This window comes from Papilio machaon, chromosome 10 (genome assembly GCF_912999745.1).
Source record: "Papilio machaon chromosome 10, ilPapMach1.1, whole genome shotgun sequence".
Classification (NCBI taxonomy): domain Eukaryota; kingdom Metazoa; phylum Arthropoda; class Insecta; order Lepidoptera; family Papilionidae; genus Papilio; species Papilio machaon.
In genome coordinates, this window is record NC_059995.1 from 8579693 (window position 1) to 8603619 (window position 23927).

The 23927-nt window shown below is 36.6% G+C and overlaps 1 protein-coding gene across 1 annotated transcript in view; it reads right to left on the reverse strand.

The window, feature by feature from the left end:
* The window catches only part of LOC106721417 (protein singed), a 29581-nt gene continuing 5654 nt past the window's right edge, over positions 1 to 23927 (reverse strand). Inside the window, exons 2-9 of the mRNA XM_014516344.2 lie at positions 9738 to 9972; positions 6740 to 6848; positions 5340 to 5487; positions 5068 to 5253; positions 3286 to 3514; positions 645 to 963; positions 435 to 562; positions 1 to 356 (exon numbers count right to left, since the gene is read on the reverse strand). Coding sequence (XP_014371830.1) covers positions 151 to 356; positions 435 to 562; positions 645 to 963; positions 3286 to 3514; positions 5068 to 5253; positions 5340 to 5487; positions 6740 to 6848; positions 9738 to 9966 — 1554 coding nt within the window. The 5' untranslated portion in view covers positions 9967 to 9972 and the 3' untranslated portion in view covers positions 1 to 150. The remainder of the gene's footprint in view (positions 357 to 434; positions 563 to 644; positions 964 to 3285; positions 3515 to 5067; positions 5254 to 5339; positions 5488 to 6739; positions 6849 to 9737; positions 9973 to 23927) is intronic.

Consider the following 23927-nt stretch of genomic DNA (forward strand, 5'->3'; position numbering starts at 1 on the left):
TGAGCGCCCAGTTTAGTATTTCATGTATAAACTTCAAAGAAATGCGACTCAATGTTGACAAAAAGAGATGATATCGATATGTGGATGAGATTCAGATGAGCGTGTGATGTGTGGGCGGCGTGGGCGCGTGGGCGTGGGCGCGGGCGGGGCCTAGTACTCCCAGAGCGTGGCGCTGGCGAGGTCGGGTCCGGCGAGACGGAAGGCGCCGTTCTTGTGGGCGGCGAGGTAGCTGCCGCCCTGCGCCGCGCGCACAGCTAGGCGCGTGGGCTCGCGCAGCTCCAGATGGAAGCCCTGCGGCAGGTCCGAGTCGCAGGTGACGCCCTCGCTGTCCGCCAGCCAGTACTTGCCCTCGCGACCTGCTCCGCCGCGGACAAATACACGTTAGTACTACATTCACGCACGTTGTCATCTGTCAGCTTCAGATCGTTACTTGCCTTTGAAGTAGACCTCCCCCTTGGGGCCGCGCACGACCTGTATGGTCTCGTAGTTGGCCTTGTTGCACTCGAGCCGCGTGCCCTTGGGGCCCACGAAGCCCTGCTCGCACTTCAGCACCAGGATCGGCCTGCGCGAGGAAAGTTGACGCAATAAACAACATAAATGCTGGACTGAGAGACGAGACACGCGAGCAGGTGACGAGCACTTACCTGTTGATGAGGTAGAAGTAGTACTTGCAGTTGTCGTCGGGCTGGTCGGCGTTGGCGTAGAGATGTCCGGAGCGCTTGGTGGTGAGGTACTTGCCGTTGTTGGCGCGGAAGGCGACGGCGCCGGAGCCCTGCCACTCGAGTTGGAAGAGCGCGTTGGAGGAGCGCGAGTCTGCGCTGGCCTGGATGCCGCCGCCCGCCTCCAGCGTCCAGTAGCGGTCCTGCATGGTGCGGATGTACCAGCGCCGCGTGCCCCAGTCGAACTCCAACTGGAACGTCTCGTGCGAGCTGATCTCGTCCTGGTTCGCCGTCACATCCACACCTACAGCAAGCACAATTCTCTTACAGCAAACAAAATTAATAGAACAAGTTTAACTCGTAAAATTGCACTTCCTTTAATGTATTTTGTCACTTCATTACGATGTGTATCGCCATGTCATTGGAGACAGGAGACAGCAGACAGCAGAGCTGTGCTGCGCCATGTTAGGGGCTCGATAGCGCGAGACGTGCGCGTGCGCCGGAACATAACAGCGACGTGCTCAATTAGCGGACTCTCGTCGGCTAACAGTTTACAGATACGTCTTATGTTACCACATCAATCTAGATTGACTGCAAGTCTTGATATATATCAGTATGCTATATGAAAGAAAAATAAATATACAATTATCTCCGCTCGATTACTTGGATACAATGATGAAAATTTTGATTTCTACAAGACTGAATTTCATGAATAAAATACTGTGTTTTTTGGCAATCTGCTATATAATATAAGGTGTTTGAATAACGATTCACTGATTGCATAATTTGGAAAGTTAATGAATAGAATATGACATTAAAAATGACGCTTGTTATTTACTCAGGTGTTGCTTTACGACAACGACAGCGCATACGAGCGGCCAAGCAGTCGGGTACTCTGGGCAGCCCTAAGTAGAAGTTATAGAATCAGGCAGGGGCAATCCTAGACAGACGTCAGTCAGTCAGTGAGTCAGTCAGAGGCAACCCTAAGCAGTCGTCAGTCAGCCGTCGAGAGTTTCTCGTCTCGCGCGGCGCGGCGCAGGCATCCGTGATAGAAACGCGGGAAAGTACCGACTCAACAATGGCGGACGTTTTTTGCCGCGAATATCTTTACGGCACGAGTCGTGGCCCTCGCAAACAATATACAGATTACATAGCATGGATGAGAAATGACAAAATACTATCATTATAGAGATCTATACGTATTTCTATGCTATAACTTTTTCACTCAAATATTAGCTTGTAACCCTAGACTGGACTAACTGGAAAAGTTAGTTCTTTTGGAATAACAAAGAAACATGTTTTGACAAGTGATCTTGTTGTGTTATACAACATGTAACGTTCCATAACAAAAGCTGTACATAATAATCACATAATCATGTAATGTCATCAGAATGTATAATGGTTGTAGACTTGTCTGACAAGTCCGCATCCGTCCGGCGCAGCTCGGCTCGCTCGGAGCAACACATCACGTTTGTATGCTAAATTATTCCGTCACAACTAACTTAGGGCCATATTTAAAAAGAAAATATAGATGCGCTGTCAATTTATACAATAAAATTGGCGCCATAATAACGATTTTATGATCCAATAAAATAAAAATTATTTTCAAACGCAAACCTTACTGCCTTATTTAAAAAAGCAAAAACTAATATTGTTTTTTATTTATAGAAAATTGCAATTTAACTGCCATTGTGATATCGAATAATAATAAAATGTACATTTGTTTTCTATTTTGTCTATGGTAATGAGTAACTTGACCATGATGAAAGCATTTTTAATATCTTAAAGTGAAGAATGGACTAGAATCATTCGACTAGAGATAAACAAAAATCATTTGGAAGGTATGGACCTTATAATTTTAAACCTCAACTTATTAAATATAAAAAAAAATCATAAGAAATCAGATCAGTGTTTACTGATGACAATTGCTTTCTGAGTGTTTAGAAAAGACAACACAATCTTTGAATTTGATAAATTTAACACAGACAAGATGACGACGAAGTTTGATCGTGTACTCGACACGATGTTGGTGAGTATGTTTTGTAACAGAGGTGTTAGTGAAGGAGACGTGAGGCGGCAAGTATCACAGCGGCCGCTACATACAACATTGTATAATATGTACTGCATACGTGCAGACGCCTAATGATGCGTCGCTTATTTTACACCAGGAAAGTAAATCTTACATTATTATCACTTGATACTTTAATTTCATACTTCAATACGGGCTAAATGTCTATTAAATTAGTCACATTGTAACGTTCGTAAGTATTTTTCAAATGAAATAAATTTTTAAATTTTTTGACTTCATTTTGCAATCTTATTTATTAAATTCAATTAAAGGAGTTTTAAGAAACATGTCTGGTGTTCAACAACAATGTAAACGTCCAGCTAACCTTTGGTACAGGAAGTGAATGGACGCGTTGTTATTAACATCAGAGTAGCGAGTGATTGCGGCTGATTGAGTGAGTGTAGGAAATGTCTCTCACACGTCTGTTGCTCGCCGCAATGTTGCCACAAGTAACACTTAGTCCCCACATCTGCGCCATTTGTATATCTGTCTTATTCTATTTTAGTTTTAGTACAATGTGTACGGAGAGCGGAGACAATGGTATAGATGTATACTGACCCTGTTTGACGGAGACATATTTGTCGTTGAGTGCTGCGACGAATGCGGCTTGTGGCAGACTGTCCTCGAGGGAGAAGAGCTCGTCGCGGGTGACGTTGGTGGAGCGCGTCTTGAGCACCGCCTTGGAGCCGATGGGCGCGAGGTAGGCCCCGCTCGCGTCCCGCAGCGCCAGCGCGCCCGCGTGGTACTCCGCGCTGAACAGGCACTCAGCAGTGCACGTCTCCACCAGCTGCGGGAGATCACTCACTTTATTCATATACCCTCACGAAGTAAATTAAACGAAATGTAAACATTTTCATGGATCGAGCAAAAGAAGGCTGGCCCATCCTTCTTTACGGATGCGAGGCTTGGACTATAAAAGAAGACCTCAGGAAACGTATTGAAGCGTTCGAGATGTGGGCCTATAGACGGATGTTGGCCATAAGCTGGACTCAGAAAGTATCAAACGAAGAGGTTCTGCGACGGGTTAATCAGAAACGGGAACTTTTGCAGACCATCAAGATGAGAAAAGTATCTTACCTCGGTCACGTGTTCAGGCACGACAGATACGAACTCCTCCAACTCATCTTGATGGGAAAAGTTCCCGGTAAAAGGAGTGTTGGTCGCAGAAAAAAATCCTGGTTGCGCAACATCCGAGAGTGGACAGGGGTTACGAGTGCCGCCCAACTATTTTGCCTCGCAAGGGACAAAAGAAAATATGGAGAACTGATCGCCAACCTTCGCTAGTCGAAGAGGCACTTCAAGAAGAAGAAGAGAAAAAGAAAGTAATCTACGAATGAGTAAATATTTAAGTATAAAAACAAAGTTACAATAACAATCGAGGAATGTCGAGTTGTAGATAGTTTCTAAGTTTGTCTGCAGTCGGTCAGGTATTGAATATAGTGCGTACTTTGTAAGTGTGGGAACGAGGCGGCAATTGAATTGCTTCGACTGTTCACATACATTACGTCGTACAAATTGCCCTGCCTCAGGCCGACGACATACGAACACAACTCCTTATTAGTCTAGGGTTGATCATCTCATAAAATATGAACAAGTTACAATTGCTTCTTTTTAATTTATTTTTATGTATTATACTTTTTATGTATTTTGTAATTATAATTGCTTTGTCTTGATTTTAATACAGGATTATTTTGTTTTGTTTTTTTAAATTGCCTTGATCTAAACCATAAATTGATATAAACGAATCTGGTAATGATTTTCATTTAAATGGTTTATTTAATGGCCAGTACGTAACGTAATAATAAACAACCTTTTCTAAATTAAAAAGGTGAAATTAACTAATGAAACGATCAAACTACCGAGCTCACAAAAGGTAAACATTAGCTTGTCGAGAAGCTCAAAGGGAGGTAAAAAAGGCAGATGTTTGAGTTAACGAGACGAGACGGGAACGTAACGTGAGCGCGCGTCAAAGCGCTTTGTGGATTAAAAATTTGTCTTTTAACGAAGCTTTACAGCGGTGACTTTTTCAATGGCGATTTTAAAAAACACGAGGCATTACACGGAAAAGACTCATTCGTAATTATAAGCTTCTTGATTTTCAACACAAACATAAATTTTAATATCATTGAATACTAGTTTTTTTACTGCTGATTATGACTAATATGGTAGGATACAAAAGGAAGGTGAAAGCAGATAAACACCTGCTTGATCATGTACTATCTTTCTAGATCCGTACTAATTTTTACTACTTAAAAGAATACCAACGGATCGGATGAATTGTTCATTTGAATGTTATATCTGTCTACAACAGTTATGAACATGGTACAAGGGTATTGTTACCTTTCCTCCTGCGCTGAGATATTTGTTGTTGCAGGTGTGCAGAGCGTACTTGCCACCCTCGTCGGCGCGGAACTCCAGCGTGAAGAGTGTGTCCTCGCCCCACGGCACGTTGGCGTCCACGTGGATCTCGTCCAGTGACTCGGACAGGTGCGCGAATCGCTTGCGTCCGATCGACCGCAAGTTCACCTGCGAAACACATGTTACTTATTAACAGAGATTCTCAAATTATTATTTTTCTCTAGGATCCTAAGACATCGTATCCTGTGTGTTACCTGCGGCCTAGCGGCGAGGTGCACGTGCCAGAGCTCAGCGTCGCCGGGAGTCTTGGCAGTGCAGGTCAGCTTGTCGGAGCTAGAGCCCAGGAAGTAGCCGCGCTCCACATTGCGCAGCGCCCACCGTCCGCTACCGTCCTCGGACACGCTACACAACGATACATCTTATAGACACACACACTAACACTAATTTTACACAAAGGATCTCGCCTAAAGATCACTTTTTGTCAAATTATTAAAAAAGTTTTTTTGTCTATTTGTTGCAATATATTTATTAATAGCGAGCACAAGATATTATAAAATTTCCCGTCAAAATCTTGTAAAAGTAAGTCGTCAACCTCAAAGTATTGTTGTTAAAATATAACATGAGTCACATCCCAAAGTTCCAAACACTCATTACTTTTTCATTCAAATCAAAATATTTATACATTCAAGGAATTTAATGACCGTGCGTTTTTAAGAATCCATATAAATAACGTGGGGTAAGAAAGTTTCCCTAATATTTTTTTCATTTAAATATAAATATAGATGATATAATAAGCCTTGTTGTGGTTGCATTTCATATACATAAGATGATCAAGTTACACATACAATGTAAGAAATGTTAAGAATTATATATCTAAGTAAATCACAAAGTACACAATACATAATATGAATTTGGTATAACTGTAAAATTCAAAGTTAGTATAACAATGGTATCAACTGAAGAGAATACGCCGCGTGTCGCGACATACATCACCACTTTACAGTACATATACATCTTGCAACACAACAAAGACGGCAATGTTTCCTCTGTAAGTAAAAAACATTACACGGCTGACAAGACTCTCCAAACGTTTTAGTAGAAGAATCGTAAAAGCTATATAGAGCTAGTTATGGTTCTAATACTTATGTTGAGATGCACTTTAGTTATTGAGGTGAAAGCTTGTCGCGAAACTATAAGGCAAGCTTTTAAGAACAGTCAGCCATTAACAATATCAGTTCCTGCTATTTATGGAGGCAACAACTCAAGTTCAAGTCATACGTGGCCGGCATGTTTCATTTTGGCAAAGAACTGTTGGGTCGTAAATAAAAACTCTTTATTTCGTCTTTTCGTTCCTCTGTCTTTTGAACTTCCTGTGACTCATTCCAGGCGGATTAGTGCGGATCGGAAGGGAGTAATTTATTATTCATGTCCGGTTTAAACATGATGCGTTGTGTGTTTTTTTTTAATATGATACTAGACTATCAAACGGCTGACTTTAGTTACAATTATTTGATAGATTCAATCATAAAACCAGACAGTTGGATAGAAAAGTGACCCACCGTTGTCTTAAATACCCTTATAAATTCCCAATACACATTTACACGAAATGTTTTACTAAGCTCGGCTAAAAATGGGTAATAACAGTCGCTGTTACCTGATGTGGAACTTGCTGCCGGGTTCCTTCTCGTCTGCCTCACAGGTCACGTTGCCAAACGAGTCCACGGCCAGGTACTTATCCAGGTGGGAGCGAAGATAGATCATGCCTGTCATAAATAAAATAGGTCGTCAAATTACATTCACAACGCATTTAATTTATATTCGACATCGACTAATTCAAGTATATTGATAATGCTCGCAAATCAAGACAACAATACACATAAATTTGATTTTTGTTTTATTCATTATGTACGAACCACGACAAATTCACATGTCTGGCAGCCTACAGATTCAATTTCCGTATACATGAACGTTGGATTGTCTGGGGAGTCCGCAATTTAGTTGATAGGGACCGTCTGGTACTCCCCTTACGCTTACTACCGGTCATATTTTATATAATAAATCTATAGCAAAAAGCACCAGTCTTTTTAGCTTTCTTATCGATTAACTATCATCGAAAAGAATTTCGTTAAATTTAAATGAAGTCAATTTACATATGAATCGAATGACCTTTTTAGGTTTGTTTACCTTACTTCAGTTACTAAAAGGTTCAGGAAAATAGATTTCCTGTTGCAATTACCGTAGGTCGGCTGACCAAAGTTGAAAACGAAGACTTGGAACAAATAATAAAAAAAGGAGTTTGCATAATAATCACGTTTATATATATATTTTTTTAAAAATGAAGCCTTGAATAATGAAGTTTGATATATAATAAGTTAGTACCAATAATATTAGCTTAATAATAAGGCATGTAAAGTATGAGTTCTTCCAATCTACCACAGGATGTCTTCATGGACCATTTCCGAAACTTTTGTTTATTTTGAAAAGAGATAATTAACCTTCAATGTTGCAGAGGTCATGGTGATTGTTCATAAATTACATATAACGCCTACAACACCATCGTGCACGACTGAATATGGGGTCACTGACCTCCGCACAATGCTACAAACAGACAAACAATATGGACATACTATAACACCAGATTCGAATCTAACACTAGTTATTTCTATTTTCTATAGTTATTGCAACGTTAGTAATTATTTATATAAGTTATTTTTATATAATATTTAATTAAATTTTCATTAACTTCCTAATTGTACGTATAAACGGTCTATAACATAAACTGTTTGACGGATTTTAAGAAGTGAAGTGTCCTTAGTTCTTCTTCGCAATATCGTATCGGTGTTTGTTGTTAGTCTTTTTTTAAGTAATCGTAAAACTTCATTTGATTGTTAAAAGTGTAAAGTTATTTATTATTATCTGATAATATGTAGCTGGTGGAAAGTTATAAAGCTATTTCCCACATGTCATAAATACTTAAGTTTCAATTTCATAATTACGTAGTTTATATCTAGAATACAAGACAAATATAAATTACACGTCAAACGAACGTTCCAGTTTCCTTCCTTCCTTGTATTATTATGGACGAAAATGGTTATCAATTCATATTTATATTTTAAAATAACTAGCTGCCATTTAATTTAATAAACTATGTTATTTTAAAGTTAAATAAAATTAAGTTTTTGTTAAACAATGTTAAGAATAATGCACTAATGATTGCAACTACATAAAATAGAAAATCTTTTAAAATCTCTTACTTCCGAAGTATATATTTCGTCCCAAATTGACGCGATATATAGACGGTTTCATAGTTTTAGCACACGTAAAAGTCAATCAACATATATGTAAATTATACGAATGGATTAAATTTATTAGTGCATTAGTCGATCTGAGTAATCGGACGTAACTCTTACACAGTGTGAGACACGCTGCCGGTAGAAATTAATTTGCATCGAACATTTACTGAAATGGACATTTATTAATGCATAAAACTTTCAGATTTCTCTGCAAAATTTTCTAAACAATATATTATATTAGACAAATCGTTTTTTACTGAATATGAATAAAGACTAGCATGAATTTTAAAGTCTTAATATGATCTGATAAATAATTCGGTGTTATAAAAAGGTTTTGAAATTATAAATTTGCAGTTTTTATACAAAATTAGTGAGTCAAAACTCGATTAATAATCTATTTTATGTAAATGTAAAAATTACACAAGCTTTGTTTTGATTTAAAAAGTAAGTGGTGCTTGCAGGCGCGGGGCAGGGAGCGGCGGTGAGGCGGGCGGGGGTGTATCGACCGTGAGGTGAGGGCAACAGCTGGGCTGGGACCTTGGCACTGAGGGTACGACCCTCTCACAAGGGGAAACGCAGCGTCGAAGCTTCGGCTTAACAAACTGTTTGTTTTAACTTTTTTATAGTAATTAAGAAGTGTGTTTTATAATTATCTGTTCTAGATATGAGACAACTAGACGAAAACCACAAAAAATTCAACTGTCATATGCCAAATTAAATATGAGGTGTCTTTTCTTGATTTTTGCTATTGTTATTTTTAATGCATGTGAATTATTTGCCGTATATTTTAAGGAGATTTAGTTATGTACTACATATCGTGGGGTGCGCAAAGTGGAAACCAAATTAAGACTTGTAATGCTTGTTCGCCGTGAAAGGGGTGAGCTGACAATTAGTCGGGGTTGCAGCCCGCGGCGGGGGATAAAAGTGGGAGCAGGGGTGGGGGAGAGACACGAGCGGGATGTATCCGTCGCAGCCGTTGATTGAACTATTTAAATGTTTGATTGTCGCGTGCGAATTTCTCTTCTTATTTTACTGAACTGTATTTAAATTATCTTACTTTAAACTTTGAATTTAAACAAAATATTTTAAATACTCCAATGGATATTTTGTAAGCGAATTCTAAGAACTTTATTGCATATTTTCTAAATAGGCAAAGATTTTAGTGGATAGTGGTCATGAAAACAGTATGATTGATGAATTAAAAGTATGTAATGTTTTGGGATAAAACGACAAAAGATCAAATTTTGTCCCTCGTTCAGTGATAACCGGCTAAGAATATCCACAGCATCAGGTGTACAGGATGAAGTTCCTAATTAGGTGACCTGATCCATAATGTACAAATAATTATAATAAACTTACTGTCATTGGCGTTTCCGGAGGCGGGCTCGAGGGTCCATATCTGCTTCTTCTTGAGGCTGGTGCCGTTGGCGTTTATCTTAAATCCGAAAGTCTCAGCGGTGAGGTACCGATAGCGGCTGTTGATGAGGCCGATGGTCCACCAGCCGCGCTGTTGGTTCTGCGTGATGATGTCGCCCGCGCTTCCCGCGCCCCCAGCCTCGCCATTGCTGTGACCGTTCACACCGTTCATTTTCACCTGACAAACAAAACACAAACATCAATTATCTGCTCATTTGACTACTCACCCAGTATTTTTCTCGTTAGATACAAGAACTAGACTGGTTAATAACCACAATGTGTTTCTAATATTAAACATCATTGAAACGAACAAGTTTATGTATGCGGCGTGTAACCCGATGCAGTGTCGTGTCGTGTGGTGACAAGCGAGGTGCGTCGGCGGCCGTCGCACGCTTCATTACGAGCCATTGTAAATCGGCGCTGGCAAGGCCCGAGCACACGGCGCGTCACGGTAACTAGCAAGCCTCGTATCCTTCGTTCCGCCTCAAAGATCGTTATTGTGCCTTTGGTATATTCACAAGAATCTTGCTCCTACTTGTACCGTACCTACGTTACTACATAAAATAGAGGTAATAGGAATACTATAGTTAAGAGTTTCATTGCCATTGAATCAATAAATCTTTGTTCTCTAAATTCTTATCGTCATCAGCGTAAAATACGTCAGTATTCTTTCAATGATCATAACAAATGTCGGGTTTTTAGCACTGCTATCGGTTCATTCATTACCGATTTTTAGCCGACTTCAAAAAGAAGGAGGTTATCAATTCGACTGTTTTTTTTTTTTTTTTTTTTTTTTTTATGTGTGTTACCGCGAAACTCGGCCCCTGGTGGTCCGATTTTGATAAAAATTATTTTAATCGAAAGGAAGTGCTTGCAGGTGGGTCCCATTTTTTTGTTTTTTTTTTTAAATAACTAGAAGACTAGTAGATTTTGAATATAGCTTCAAAATTTGTTGCGACAATTAGGGACATTTTTGCTTTCAGCGCTTACGTAGGCTAAACTATAGGACCTACATAAAAATGATGTATGGCGAATTGTAGCTCTTTAAATGTGCTAAATAAAAGTCCGCGATAGCATATATCTATCTTTTATAGTTTTCTCACAATAACCATTTTTTTCTTCAGAAACATTAATTAAATTCATGCCCTATTTCCGACGCTATTATTCAAGTTCAGTATTAACCCTTATGTAAATAAATATGTTCATTATCAAGAGAATTTAATGTAGATTATATTTGCAATTGAAACTATATCATTCTGTCTAATAGTTTAGGAGATATCGTAAGAATAAAATTACGCGGAAACGAAAAATGCTACATCGCGTTACAATGAATAGCACAAATTTGCTTTCTGGGCTTACGTAGGTCAAACTATATGACCTACATTAAAATGATGTATCGAGTAATTATAGATCCTTAAATTTGCTAAATAAAAGTCTCAGGTGGCATATATCTATCATCTATGGATGTCTCACAAAAACCATGTTAATATGAACAAACTTCGATTAAATTGCACACGAAAAACAGCGTCGTAAGCTTACGGCGCTATTATATTATATTCGATATGAATCCTTATCCAAATAAATATGTTTGATGGCTAGAGTATTAAATGCAGATTACATTAGCCTTTAAACTATGTAATTCTGATCAATAGTTTGGAAGATATTAAATTATTAAAAACTACGCGCATTCGAAAAATGCTACTGCGGCGCGCGGCTGGACAAAATTAAAGGCACGCTACGATGTATTAGTTCGTTAATTTTCAATTTGTATACCGATTTTGATAATTATTTCATTGTTTAAAGGATAAGTGGTTATCTGGTGTATTCTAAATTAGTTTTTGAATTGAAGTACACACATATTAAATAGGAAAGTCCTTTTCTTTATTTGTCTTATTTATGTCCTTATACGTATTAAGGAAATTTGTAATTAAACTTCAAATTCACTAAAAATTGAGAAATAAAACAAACATTTTAAGAAAAAAAAATAGCCGACTTCAAAACAAAAAAAACTATCTCAAACAAAATGCGCTTAAAAGTAACTTAAAAAAAACAATTTCAAACAAAATGCACTCAAAAGTAACGTAAAAAAACAATTTCAAACAAAATTCACTCAAAAGTAACATAAAAAAACAATTTCAAACAAAATGCATTCAAAAGTACCATAAAAAACAATCTCAAACAAAATACACTAAAAAGAAACAAAATAATGTCATGAAAACTTCTTTCTTTCTTTCTTCTCTCTTTCAAAAACCCTCTAAACTCTAAAGAAAGTTCTCTTCTTTCTTGTAACATGTCTATATTGTATAATTATTGTTATTTTGGAGTCGGTTTCGGCCTAAGTAGGGACATAAACGTAAGTATGTCTAATACATCTCAAATATAAAATGTCACCTATTTACTTCGGCCGACACCGACTGCGAAATAACAATAATTATACAATATAGACATGTTACAAGAAAGAAGAGAACTTTCTTTAGAGTTTAGAGGGTTTTTGAAAGAGAGAAGAAAGAAAGAAAGAAGTTTTCATGACATTATTTTGTTTCTTTTTAGTGTATTTTGTTTGAGATTGTTTTTTATGGTACTTTTGAATGCATTTTGTTTGAAATTGTTTTTTTATGTTACTTTTGAGTGAATTTTGTTTGAAATTGTTTTTTTACGTTACTTTTGAGTGCATTTTGTTTGAAATTGTTTTTTTTAAGTTACTTTTAAGCGCATTTTATAGAATACGTTTACCTACATTGAAACACTTTACTAAAAATATTGCTTTGTATAAACTAGCTTTTAGTAGTTTCATTGTAATAAGAGGGCTTAACACAAGTATTTGCGCCACTCGCTTTCGTAACTTTATTGGCAAATTATGTATGAGATTTGTTGGTTTACTTTACGTCCGGTAGGGGCGCTGCACAAATGTTAATACAAATTTTATAGATTATAGATTTTACGAAAACACGTCTCTGTTTAGAACATGACAATCGCTTGCTCTGGACTTTACCACAAAACGGTACAAACTCAGGGAGCATTGTGCGGGATACAATGAGGAGTATGGTTGGGTACCAATATGCGCTCCGTCTGTAGTCAATGTAGCCAACGTATTGTTCTCTCGATACCGGTACGTTCGGTGAATGTTACCAACATATATATATCAAGCTGGTTTTTGTTTCACATTTTTTTAATTTAAAACATAAAATTTATGCGTGTTTCTATGTTGGAAAACCGTTTTTCTATGTTCTACAGTACAATTGTTTGGTAGAGTGTATTTTCATTCATCATTTTAGATATTTTCCAAAACGATGTTTGGTTTAAATCAAGTGTTATTTATTGTAATAGAGCAGTTTATGTTATTTTCGGTTTCAGACCAAATAAAATGAAATCTAAAATTAATCAATACTGTACAGTTTCAGGAAGTGAATAATTTAGCGCTTAATGAAACAAAAAATTCCATTAATAAGTTAACCGAGTTGTCCTTGAGTTTGCATTTGATACGCTCTGTTTTGTGAGGTTCGGACTAGACGTGACCAAATATTTGTTTAGTGCAGTCTGACGAACCGACTGTGGGAATACTGCTCGGTAGAAAACAAATTAAATTAAAACAATATTGTTCAGCGCGTTGGGAACAATACCAACATCGGACAGTGACCGTCACGGTTGCGTTACTATTATCCAAGGACGTCACTTTTAATACTATTTAATTCTGTCTGAAGTTAGTTTTAACAAAATTAATTTATAAAATCTGTTATCATTATAACAGAGAATTAAATAGGTAAAACCTAAGCCGCAATCTTTGAATTTCTTAACAGATATGTGCAGGTAGGTAAAAACGTCGGATAGATGTACATATGTAAATCGAATAACAAATTGTTATATGGTGGGATTCGATTCCAGGACCTGCAGATTGTAAGTCAAGTGTTTAACCTCTGAGCCACAGACGCTCAATACCTACATAATTCAGGATAAACGATGTATTGTTGTACCGTTGCGCGGCACCGCTATGAATAATTCCACAGATATCGCCAAATGATTTACTGCGGACTGTGGAGTACCGACAGACAATGAGAGGAAGCTACTATCGGCCGTCGGAGACCGTATGTTATTTATGGATGTTACAGTAAAACTTGATAATGCGCATGCGCAGGTCTACCTAACAATAACACCATCATATCTACATAGCTTGTGACAGTAACTAGCGAGAAATATGAATATGGAGGTTTGCAGATTAAAAACCAGGTGCGAAGGCAGAAAAATACGACTACATTAAATCTTTCATCTGATGTCAAATTATGTTAAACAGTGGTATATAAAATAGAAAAGCAAACACAAATCACAGCCCTCGTGTTATTAAAATAAACGCACAAGCTGTTATTAGTTACGTTAACACGAGCGAGCCTTCGCTGCGACACGGTTAGCAGTCAGTTAATTTACTTAATTTTTTTTAAACCTAGTTAGCTCGAAGCTTGTGCTAGGACTTAAGTCACCACAATAGACAAATGCCGGAATACGCTAGATCGCTAATCCATACTGCATTTGCTTAATTTGTATAAGTTCAATTGTTCTTTCTAAATGTTAGAAAATTAGACTCAAAACATCTACCTTTATAGCAGTTTTCAGAAATAGGGTTAATAGCAACTGTTCATACTCTTGTGGTTATGTGCAGACTAACATTACGGTAAAGATTAGACGAGAAGTTAGAAACTGTATTCTTTTCAAGTTAAAACGCACCGTTAGTGGTAATGCGGCGCTGTCGCGGTAACTCGTATTTATTCTAACTTAATTACAACTTAAGTGAATACTGAACTATTAAATATGGAAGTAGGAATTGATGTATTTCATAATATAATGGGTAATTATACAAAGTAACTAGTCAATGCAACAACTTATTTATTCAACTTTGGATTTTGTGTAAATAAGGTAGAAAGTTTTTAAAAGCTTCGAGTCTATGAGTTGTCACACGTTTTTAGAGACACGTATTTGCATCGAATCACGCTGTCTACATTATATTGTTTTTTTTTTATAAATATAATACAAACGCTGATTTTTATTAACACAATGGAACTTTAAGGATGTTTACAACAAATACTTTTTTTTTTACGAAATTTTGATTGTTTACATTACATACATATTTTAAAAGCATAAACACAATGTCCGCATGCAAAGAAACACGTGTTAAATAACAATAATTCTGCGGCCAGCCCCGCGCCGCGCCGGGTGGCAGCGCCAGGTCGATGACCTACCGCCGCGAGCTTTTTGCAAATGCACACTAATATAGATATTTTAATACGCTAATTGCTGATAAAAACTGAATCGGTGATCTCTTGCATGATTCTTTTTTAAAAAAAAATCAAGTCGGTTAAAATAAAAGCTAGTGAATAATCCATAAAACATACTGTTGTACATAACACTATGTACTTACGTGTTTTAAAGGTTAGAAATGTTGTTAGGAAATTAACGAGCTTTGTTCTTACAGCTTTCCTTGAACAGCGAGCACAGAAGCGAGTGTAGTGCCATCAAAAGGCCGTGACTGGCAGTAGAAGCTAATGACTGATAAATATTCATGGTTGAGTACAATTACACAGCTGATCGGCGCTGTACTGTGGCGCACGGCTCAGCAGACGTTGAACTTCCACTGAGACCGCAGGCTACGAGAAGAGCTTTTGTATCGTAGTAGGTACATGCAGAATATATTAGTTTAGAGACTTCTTTACAAAGCATTATATCGTTTATATACGAAAGTGAGAGGTAACATGAAAGTGTGGGAATGTAGTAGACTACGGGAAAATTATTAGGCCTTTGTTGCAAGTGGCTTTTGTACCGTCAAATTTATAGTAAGTGAAAATAAGTACGTAACGATTCCTGGTAGCGAAGAGCGAGCCCTATAAGTTTTGCAGCTTGTTTATATGCGGGCGTCGCCCTCCTGCGCTCTCTGCACCCAACGCTTTGATAAGGGCTTATTTATAGCGCGCCCAGACACGACCTGCCCTATCCAACAACATTTCGTAGACATACAACAGTCCTAAAGTATTCTATTCAATGTCTGTTTTGTACCTAATATTTACTAACACCTAGCTATAAAACAATACAGTATAATTATCAGGCATAGGATATTTTTAACAGTTAGATTTTCTAAACACTATCAACAACTTTCAGGTCGTATAACGTCACAAATGTTTCCTCAATAAAACGGTATTATATGTCGTTATATATTTAGCAAGTCATTTGTAACGGTGTTCATAATCAGATGGACTAAACATAACTTGCAGCGACAGTTACTGCAGGAAGCAGCTATATCATGACCACTGGTATTACCGACGTGTGCTGGAATCTTGATCTTCAATGGTAATACACTTGTCGAATTTTAATTCATAAGCTTTAAGAAATGCATTTTATACACCTTAAATTGTCTGGTCTTGAACAATCTAAGAATATTTGTATTTTTTTCTAGACAGATCGTAGATCGTAGATTTTAATTCTCTTATAACTTGTACCACAATTTGATGCTTTAGTATTAGACCGGTTGCGGTTGTGGCACCAACACGAAGCTGCGCCCAAATAATACTACAACGGGATCACCATAACAGAGTAACTGCATCTCAATACAATGCTTATCTCTAACAGTAAGTCACGACTCACGACTCGAGACTTTGATTTACCGTAAAATTAGATTGCCACATTCGATAAACAAAATACTGCTTTGAAATATCTTGATTTTATTATAAAATAAATATTATACTTCTGTTAAGTTGATTGCTTTCCTACTTAAAAATACAAAATTAAATACATTTTTAAAATTGAATACCCAGTTCTATTTCTGACAATGATAATATCCAGTAGAATCTAATTTTCTTCTACCCAAAAGTTTTGAAGAAAGCACCAGTTTAAATGCCACTTGCGTGAAGAGGAGGTCCCTAGAGCCACTCTACCAAGGACCTCATGTCAACTGGCTCAATTTATCGTTGACTCAGTCAAGTGGCCCGTCGACTCTCTGTCCCAACTTAAATTCACTTGAAACCTTTTAAGTTTATCTTAACTTGCATTTCACGTTATTAGTTCTTCTAAATTTATAATTTGTTTGTGGATAAATGTAGACGAAGTTAACCTGCTCATGAGTCTAATACGGCTGCTTCTTTTGAAGTTACTATTGGGAATTCTATTCTGTTATTGCAATTCCGCTGTAATTTTATCAACAAAGAAACCAAAGACCGAATAGTAACGACTCATATATTTACAATTGTTTTTGAGCTTGTTTATCTATTTATATAATTAAAAAGCCACTGTGAGAGGGATTAGTGTATATAAGTGAAGTATCTCGAGCTACGTCAACATCTTAAAAGTCGTCCGAGAAGATGAATTGGGTAAGTGTGATCGTCGGATGTTAATTGTTGTGACGAATGTTTTACGACCGTGTTCCGGTTCGTCGGTGGTCGCCGGTCGCCGGTCGCCGGTTGCAGACACGAGCAATGCTCACGTGATAATTACATAACATGACTCCACACCAAAAACACGGAAGGTGGGCTCAAGAACATCATATTTCTGTTGTTGTTGTGAATTTTAAAATTATTTACATAAATAACTACATTCTAAATCCTGTGCTTTTAATGATAATAAAAATAAGACGAAATAAAATAACAAAATTCTAAAGTTTTATTGATTTGAAAATAACCTTATCTTAGTTTAAAGAACGTTCTAGAATAGTTTATTAATGTTTACTTTCTAATTTCATAAGATTGTACCAATACAAATATAAGAGATACGTCCAAGTATCAGAGAGAGTTGGAAAGGTTATATTTACTTTCGTTTTACCATAAATTATTACGTTACATAGCAATTTGTAACTAATTAGTAAGTTCCAGTAATTATGTTTTGACATTTTTATTTGTAGCTTCCTTAATTAAGGTAAATTAATTTACATTTTATATCGCATCTTTAAGTTATGAAATGGTTTATAGAGATTCAATCGACTCATTTTCTTTTTAACCGACTTCAAAATGGAATATACACGACAGTAATACAATAGTAATAGATCCCGCAACAACAAAATTTGTTTGGTGCACGAAAGAGCCAGATCGTCTCCTCTCTTTTCTTATAAGGAAATAGTGGGAAGGAGAAGTGGATTTGTGGAGGACGCACAGGATGGGGAAATATCCGCTTTCTGTGCGTCCCCACCTCTGTTAATTAAAGGTAGGCAACGAATTTGCAATTGCAGGTGCCAATGGACAGCGGATGCTTCGCTATTTTGGCGAATTCAGGTGACCGGTTGCTCCTTTTACAACCTTATATTTCACAAGTCGGATACAAACTCACAGCCCTATCCTATCTTCATAAAGTTGTCTATGGATCTAAGTAACCGGTATAGCTATAGAAGTGTCATCTCCCAGCAAAAACTTTTTATTTTTATATTTACAAAACGTTTGCCGAACGTTTGTTTCTTTAATCTTTTTTTATAGCGGACTGTGGTACGAGATATAAAAATTAATTTCACTTCGGAAAATGATATGTAATTGTTTGATTGATTGCAAAGTAGTGGTTTAGATGTAAAACAGTTAGTGGCCCAGATGAAATCGGCTTAAGAGAGCGAGCGAGAGACGAGACGTTGTCGAAGGTGCCGTTTTAACTAACTTTACAGTTATCGAGCGCCGGCTTTGTTCTTTGCGAGGACGGTCTAATATTTTTACCATTTTGTATATCATTGTGCAGTTATCTGTCAATACAAAGCTCAGATTAACATATAGAGATACGAAATTATATTTGTGTTCCTTTTGTTTTTATGCATTTCTATAAACTTATTACGTATACTTACCTTGGTGGATTAAAAAGCGATAAATTTCGGTATTTAATCCGGGATTAACATATTTCTTAACGGTATTAGAATAGACCTTTAAGTCGTCAACTAGTTAAATATGTACCCCCCTAATATTACCCAGGGCAAGGCACCCCAAGCAAATGACGCGCGCAATGCAAGCCGTTAGACGAGTTCAATGACATGCTTCGGACGGCCGCGGTGAGTGTCAGATTTGCGAATTTTACGGATACCGCTCGCAAATTACTCTATATGATTGATAATTCTGACATGTTATGACCCGAAGGCGTGCACAGCCCACCCATTCTTTTCTCAAAGCGACTTAGGGCATTTATTATTTATTTAATTTTAATTATATATAGGTTCGGTTTCACAGACAATTATTTAGCGTTCGTTTGTCGTGGAAATTAAAATTGTAAGGCAACGGAATAGGTGCGACCAGAACCTGAATGGATAAGCGATGATTCGTAGAAAAGAAACGAGCACTAATGTCTAACGGTGAACATTGGTATTCTCTTCAACGTTAGAAGTCTTTTATTTTAGGACAAATAAAGTTAATAATTGTATTCTAGGTACGTGAATATAGCCTTTGGCTTATTATGTTTTAATTAAGCCTACCGTAATTAATACAAAAACTGTTCATTACTGAATATATAATCACGAAGTAAAAGAAAAGAGTTCGTTAATCGTGAAATCTCGAAATTAAATCGCCAGTATTTCACCGGTAAAATATGTTAGTTGTAGTTTAGACATGTGGTCGAAAAAAGTCGAAATCTTATTACCGTCGGTGAGTGGTGAGTGGTGAGTGGTGACCACCCGCGCGTGACCACCGCGTCTCGCTGCACATGGCCAACGGCCCGGGTGTGCCGTGCTCACCATCAACTGATGTTAATTAGCGAAATTAAGACGTCTTATTTTTTTTGACTTATTTTATTTAATCTCGTAAAATTACCAGCTATTTAAGTTAATTTACTAACTTTAATTAACTGTAATATATTTCAGTTATATTAATAACGTTACAACCAAACATCATCTTTTGTTTTAATTTCGAAGGGAACTCAAGATAGTCCAGAAGCACAGATTGATCATTGATATTGTTAACTTTAGTATCGTTTATTAAATTGTTGTTAATAGAATCGTCATGTACTGTGTAAGTAGTGTGAGATAGTATCACAGACAACATAATTCTTAGAATGTCTACGTTTCACATCGCCATATCAGACATTATTGTTCCTACAGTAGTTACCTACTACTATACATACATACATACTATACTAACCTATAAGTAGTTTTATTAGCAAAAAATTTTAATAAACTGCATACAGTTAAAAAGAACTAAGACGATTAGATAAATTCCTTCTTTTTGAAGTCAGTTAAAAATTATACTTTTCATAATATTATGAGTGATTATGTACAATTAATCTAAAATCTTACCAATATTATAATTACGACAGTTTATACGGATGGATGGATGGATGTTTGTTTGAACGGATCTTGATGAAATTTGGCACAGATGTAGAACATAGTCTGGAAGAACACATTTTTTAAGTAACTTATTACCTAAGTTTTTTTTTATTTCGTGCGGATGGAGTCACGCTAGGGATTGCAATCCGGAAAAACGGATCCGGTAATCCGGCGGATCCGGCATCATTTAATGGTTACCGGATCCGGTACCAATATACCGGATCCGAAAACCGGATCCGGTGCTAGCAGTTTGTGGGAAAATAATATAGCTGTTGCATGAGTAGGTACTTTAAATGCGTTATGCGTATATATTTGCAGCTCTACCTATATTAGAAGTCGTTTAGCTGATGACACAATTAACAATATTTGTTTTCTACGATCTTATTTTCAAAATCAATATTGATTTTCTTTTAATACTTATATTTTTTTACAATTATTACTTAAAATAATTATTTATCGTAAGTTGATTAAACTAAAGAGTTCTAAACTCATTATTGTGATAATTTTTGTCATTCATTCGTTCGACAGATTCATCAAATCATGATGGTATCTGTTATAATCATAAATACCTATAAGACTTGTTTGTTAGCATTCTCAAATACTTTAATAATGATTTTGATCTCATTTCAGTTAAATACGTAAGGTTAATTGTATCTATTAGATATTATAGTTACTTGATAATTAATATTGTTACTTATAAATTGATCTATCTGTGAAAGTGAAATCTAGAAAGACTAAGCTACTCGTTACGTCGTAAAATTATTACTAGTTACCTACACTACTAAATTTTAATTGTTTTCTTGTTGTCTATTTGTCTTAACATTGGTTAAGAAATAAAGTCGATTTTATATATTTGTGATTTATTTTTAATAAACTACCTACATATAAGTGCAGTGACTTTTGATTAACTTACTTATTTTGTACTAAAAAGCGAAAATCATCTTGATTTAATCAATCCGGCCGGATCCGACCGGATTGATGGGAATCCGGTCGTATCCGGCCGGACTGAAAATGACGCCGGATTGCAATCCCTAAGTCACGCGCAAAAGCTCGTAGGTACTAAATAATCTATAAAATATGAAAGACACGATTTATGTTAACAATGACGTTAGTTAATAGTTGTAATTAGATTATATTTTACATTTTATTTTAAGTAAATTTAGTTCAACAAAATTCAAACACATAATACTCCTTTTATAATATCCTATACCGCTATCTCCTGTCAATTAACTATTAATACAACAATACCATTATAAACATTTCGTTGTAAATATATCAAAGCATGCAGTCCCGCGACCTGAACAAACACATCTCTGCGTATGGAACAAATTAGGAGAGCTCGTGACTATCGCAGGCAGACGACAATGAGCAATGTATTGGAAATTATAGATATTGCATTTATTTATTTAATTTACAGTCTGCTCCTTTTTTTGTAGACGGAAAGTCAAACTGTTTATTTTTTTAATTTATTTATGTCGTATACTCTTATTACATTTTTTAAATTGAAGATTCTGATGAAACACAAATTGTTTTTTTTAGTTTTCCGGACTTAAAAATATGTACATAATATTTTTTCTAAAATAAAATACCTCGAATATACCACTTCCAATAGGTTCAGTAAATAAATACCTGAAACAAATAAATTTTTATTAATAGATAAACTTAAAATATTCAAACGTGATAATTTAACCATCTATCTAAATATACTATCTAAAATTATAACAAAGCACATTTCGTAGCTCCTTGTACAATTTATTTTGGTGCAGCGCGCGCTATGCGTTTATTTTGTGTGCGTACAGACTGACAAGCAGACAGGCAACCGCTGCACGGCTTGGGATAGGTCGTTTGGAACGCGTCGTATTTATAGTATCATACATAGCTTAGTTAAGTTAAAATATCACGACCTCATTCTTTGAATTATACAATTCATATTCGAATTATTGACACAAAATTTGAAATGGGAACCAACATGAAATTTGAACAGTAGAAATTATCAAATAAAATTAAAAAAAAAATTATATCTTATTTACAATTTCTGAAAAATATCGTTGAAAATATGAAAACTTTATATTAAAAACGAATGGAAATGCTAAGTTCAAGACCTTATTCGTCATATACTTTATGCTGCAGCGCTGAAGGCGACTGCACGCGATCCCAAAACGCATCGTATGCACAGAGCACTGAACGTGAAAATGTCACGCAGTCAACGCGTGACCTTGACACTGTCGCCCGCGCCGCGCCGCGCCGTGCCGCGCCGCGTCTCACCGCGTCAGCCATTGCTCGTAGTGACTATGACACGCACAACATTAGGACATTCACGTTTTCTTTTGACCAAAGGAATTGCACGATTTTTACATAGGAATGTGTTGTATATTTGTATTGCATGAATGTGCCGACTTCATAAGTGACAAATTACAGAAAACAGAAATAAAATAAATGACAATACAGCATTTCATTTAATGAGCCATGAGCCTAGTTTTACCTACACGAAATTGCGGCTGATAACGCTTTTTAAATTTCGTAAATCTTTTAAAATGTCATCAAATACATCTTCGTGTTACCGAATACAAGATTGACAGCAATTTAAGTATACTTTAAGTGCAACGACACGTATTATTAAAATGCGATTGTCTGTCCTGACGTCAGATCGTTTCCGACTCACATCGCGCCGCTTGGTGTCCACACGTTATGTATATTGCGGATGATATTTACTCACTGTGACAACACGTTTTATTTTTTCGTATCTTACCATTCGCATATTAAACTTTTTACAATTATCCCAAAGAACTTTTAACAATTTATACGACGAAGCATATATAAACAATAATATTCGTTTAAATTTCTAGTCAGTGACAGCATGTGGTCACTGCAACCACGGCAATGCACACAACGCTCCCTGCATCACAATACTGCCTGCACGTCGGCCGCATAACTAAATATTATTTCACTTTCAAACGATCCTCGTCACTAATAACATAAGTTATAAATAGAATTGAGTGATTAAAAAATGCAAACGACGAAGCCTGGCAGGAATAAGGTGTGTTTATAAACGTAATATGATCCTGTTTATATTTGTTTCATCCTTCGAAATCTTTTGATCGTTAAGTGATGTACATATGAGATGTTTTAAAATAAAAGCACTCGCTGTAAGCTCTTTGAGTCAAGTGGTGCGCGAAACTGCAGCGCGACGGACAGAAATAGCGTGGCGCTAGTGTCGCTGGCGCGGCATTTTTTACTGTTTACTTTTAAATTGTTACGGACACTCAAAGGCTCGGCATGCCAAAAGGACAATTAGGATTACTGTAGTTACTGCACCGCGCCTATCCAGCCTCCGCCTGTCGCCACAGACTGCTAAAATTAAACCGCAACCAGAAAGTACTTCCATTGTACAATGACGACAAGTTAGATTTTAGGTATTAATTTTACTTCGACCAGATTGTAGTTATAGGTTTTTGGCTAACGGTGTGTTTCTAAGATCAAAATCTCCTTTTAAAAAATATTGTTATCTCTGTTTTGTCAGAGATAATGACAGAGATGACGATATGTTTTATACAGAGATTTTGGATTCAGCAACCCGCGGTAAGAACAAATCAAAATGTAATTCGGAATAGATTCGCGATGGAGGATTAATTTAAAGATAATGGTGAATTCTGGCTTGTGATATCTGGATAGATTATGGTACTTTAGAAGCAAAAACATTAGTTCAACACTATGCAATTAATGAATCTCATACACAATTTCATCGAAACTACTGGGTATCGGGACACTAGGAGCAATGGAAACGAGCTCAATCAGCATCGCTAGCAACGTCGCAGTCTTTTTGCACTGCGTGTACAAAAGCAGCTCGCTTATAAAAGGATTTTTAATCCCGCCGACAA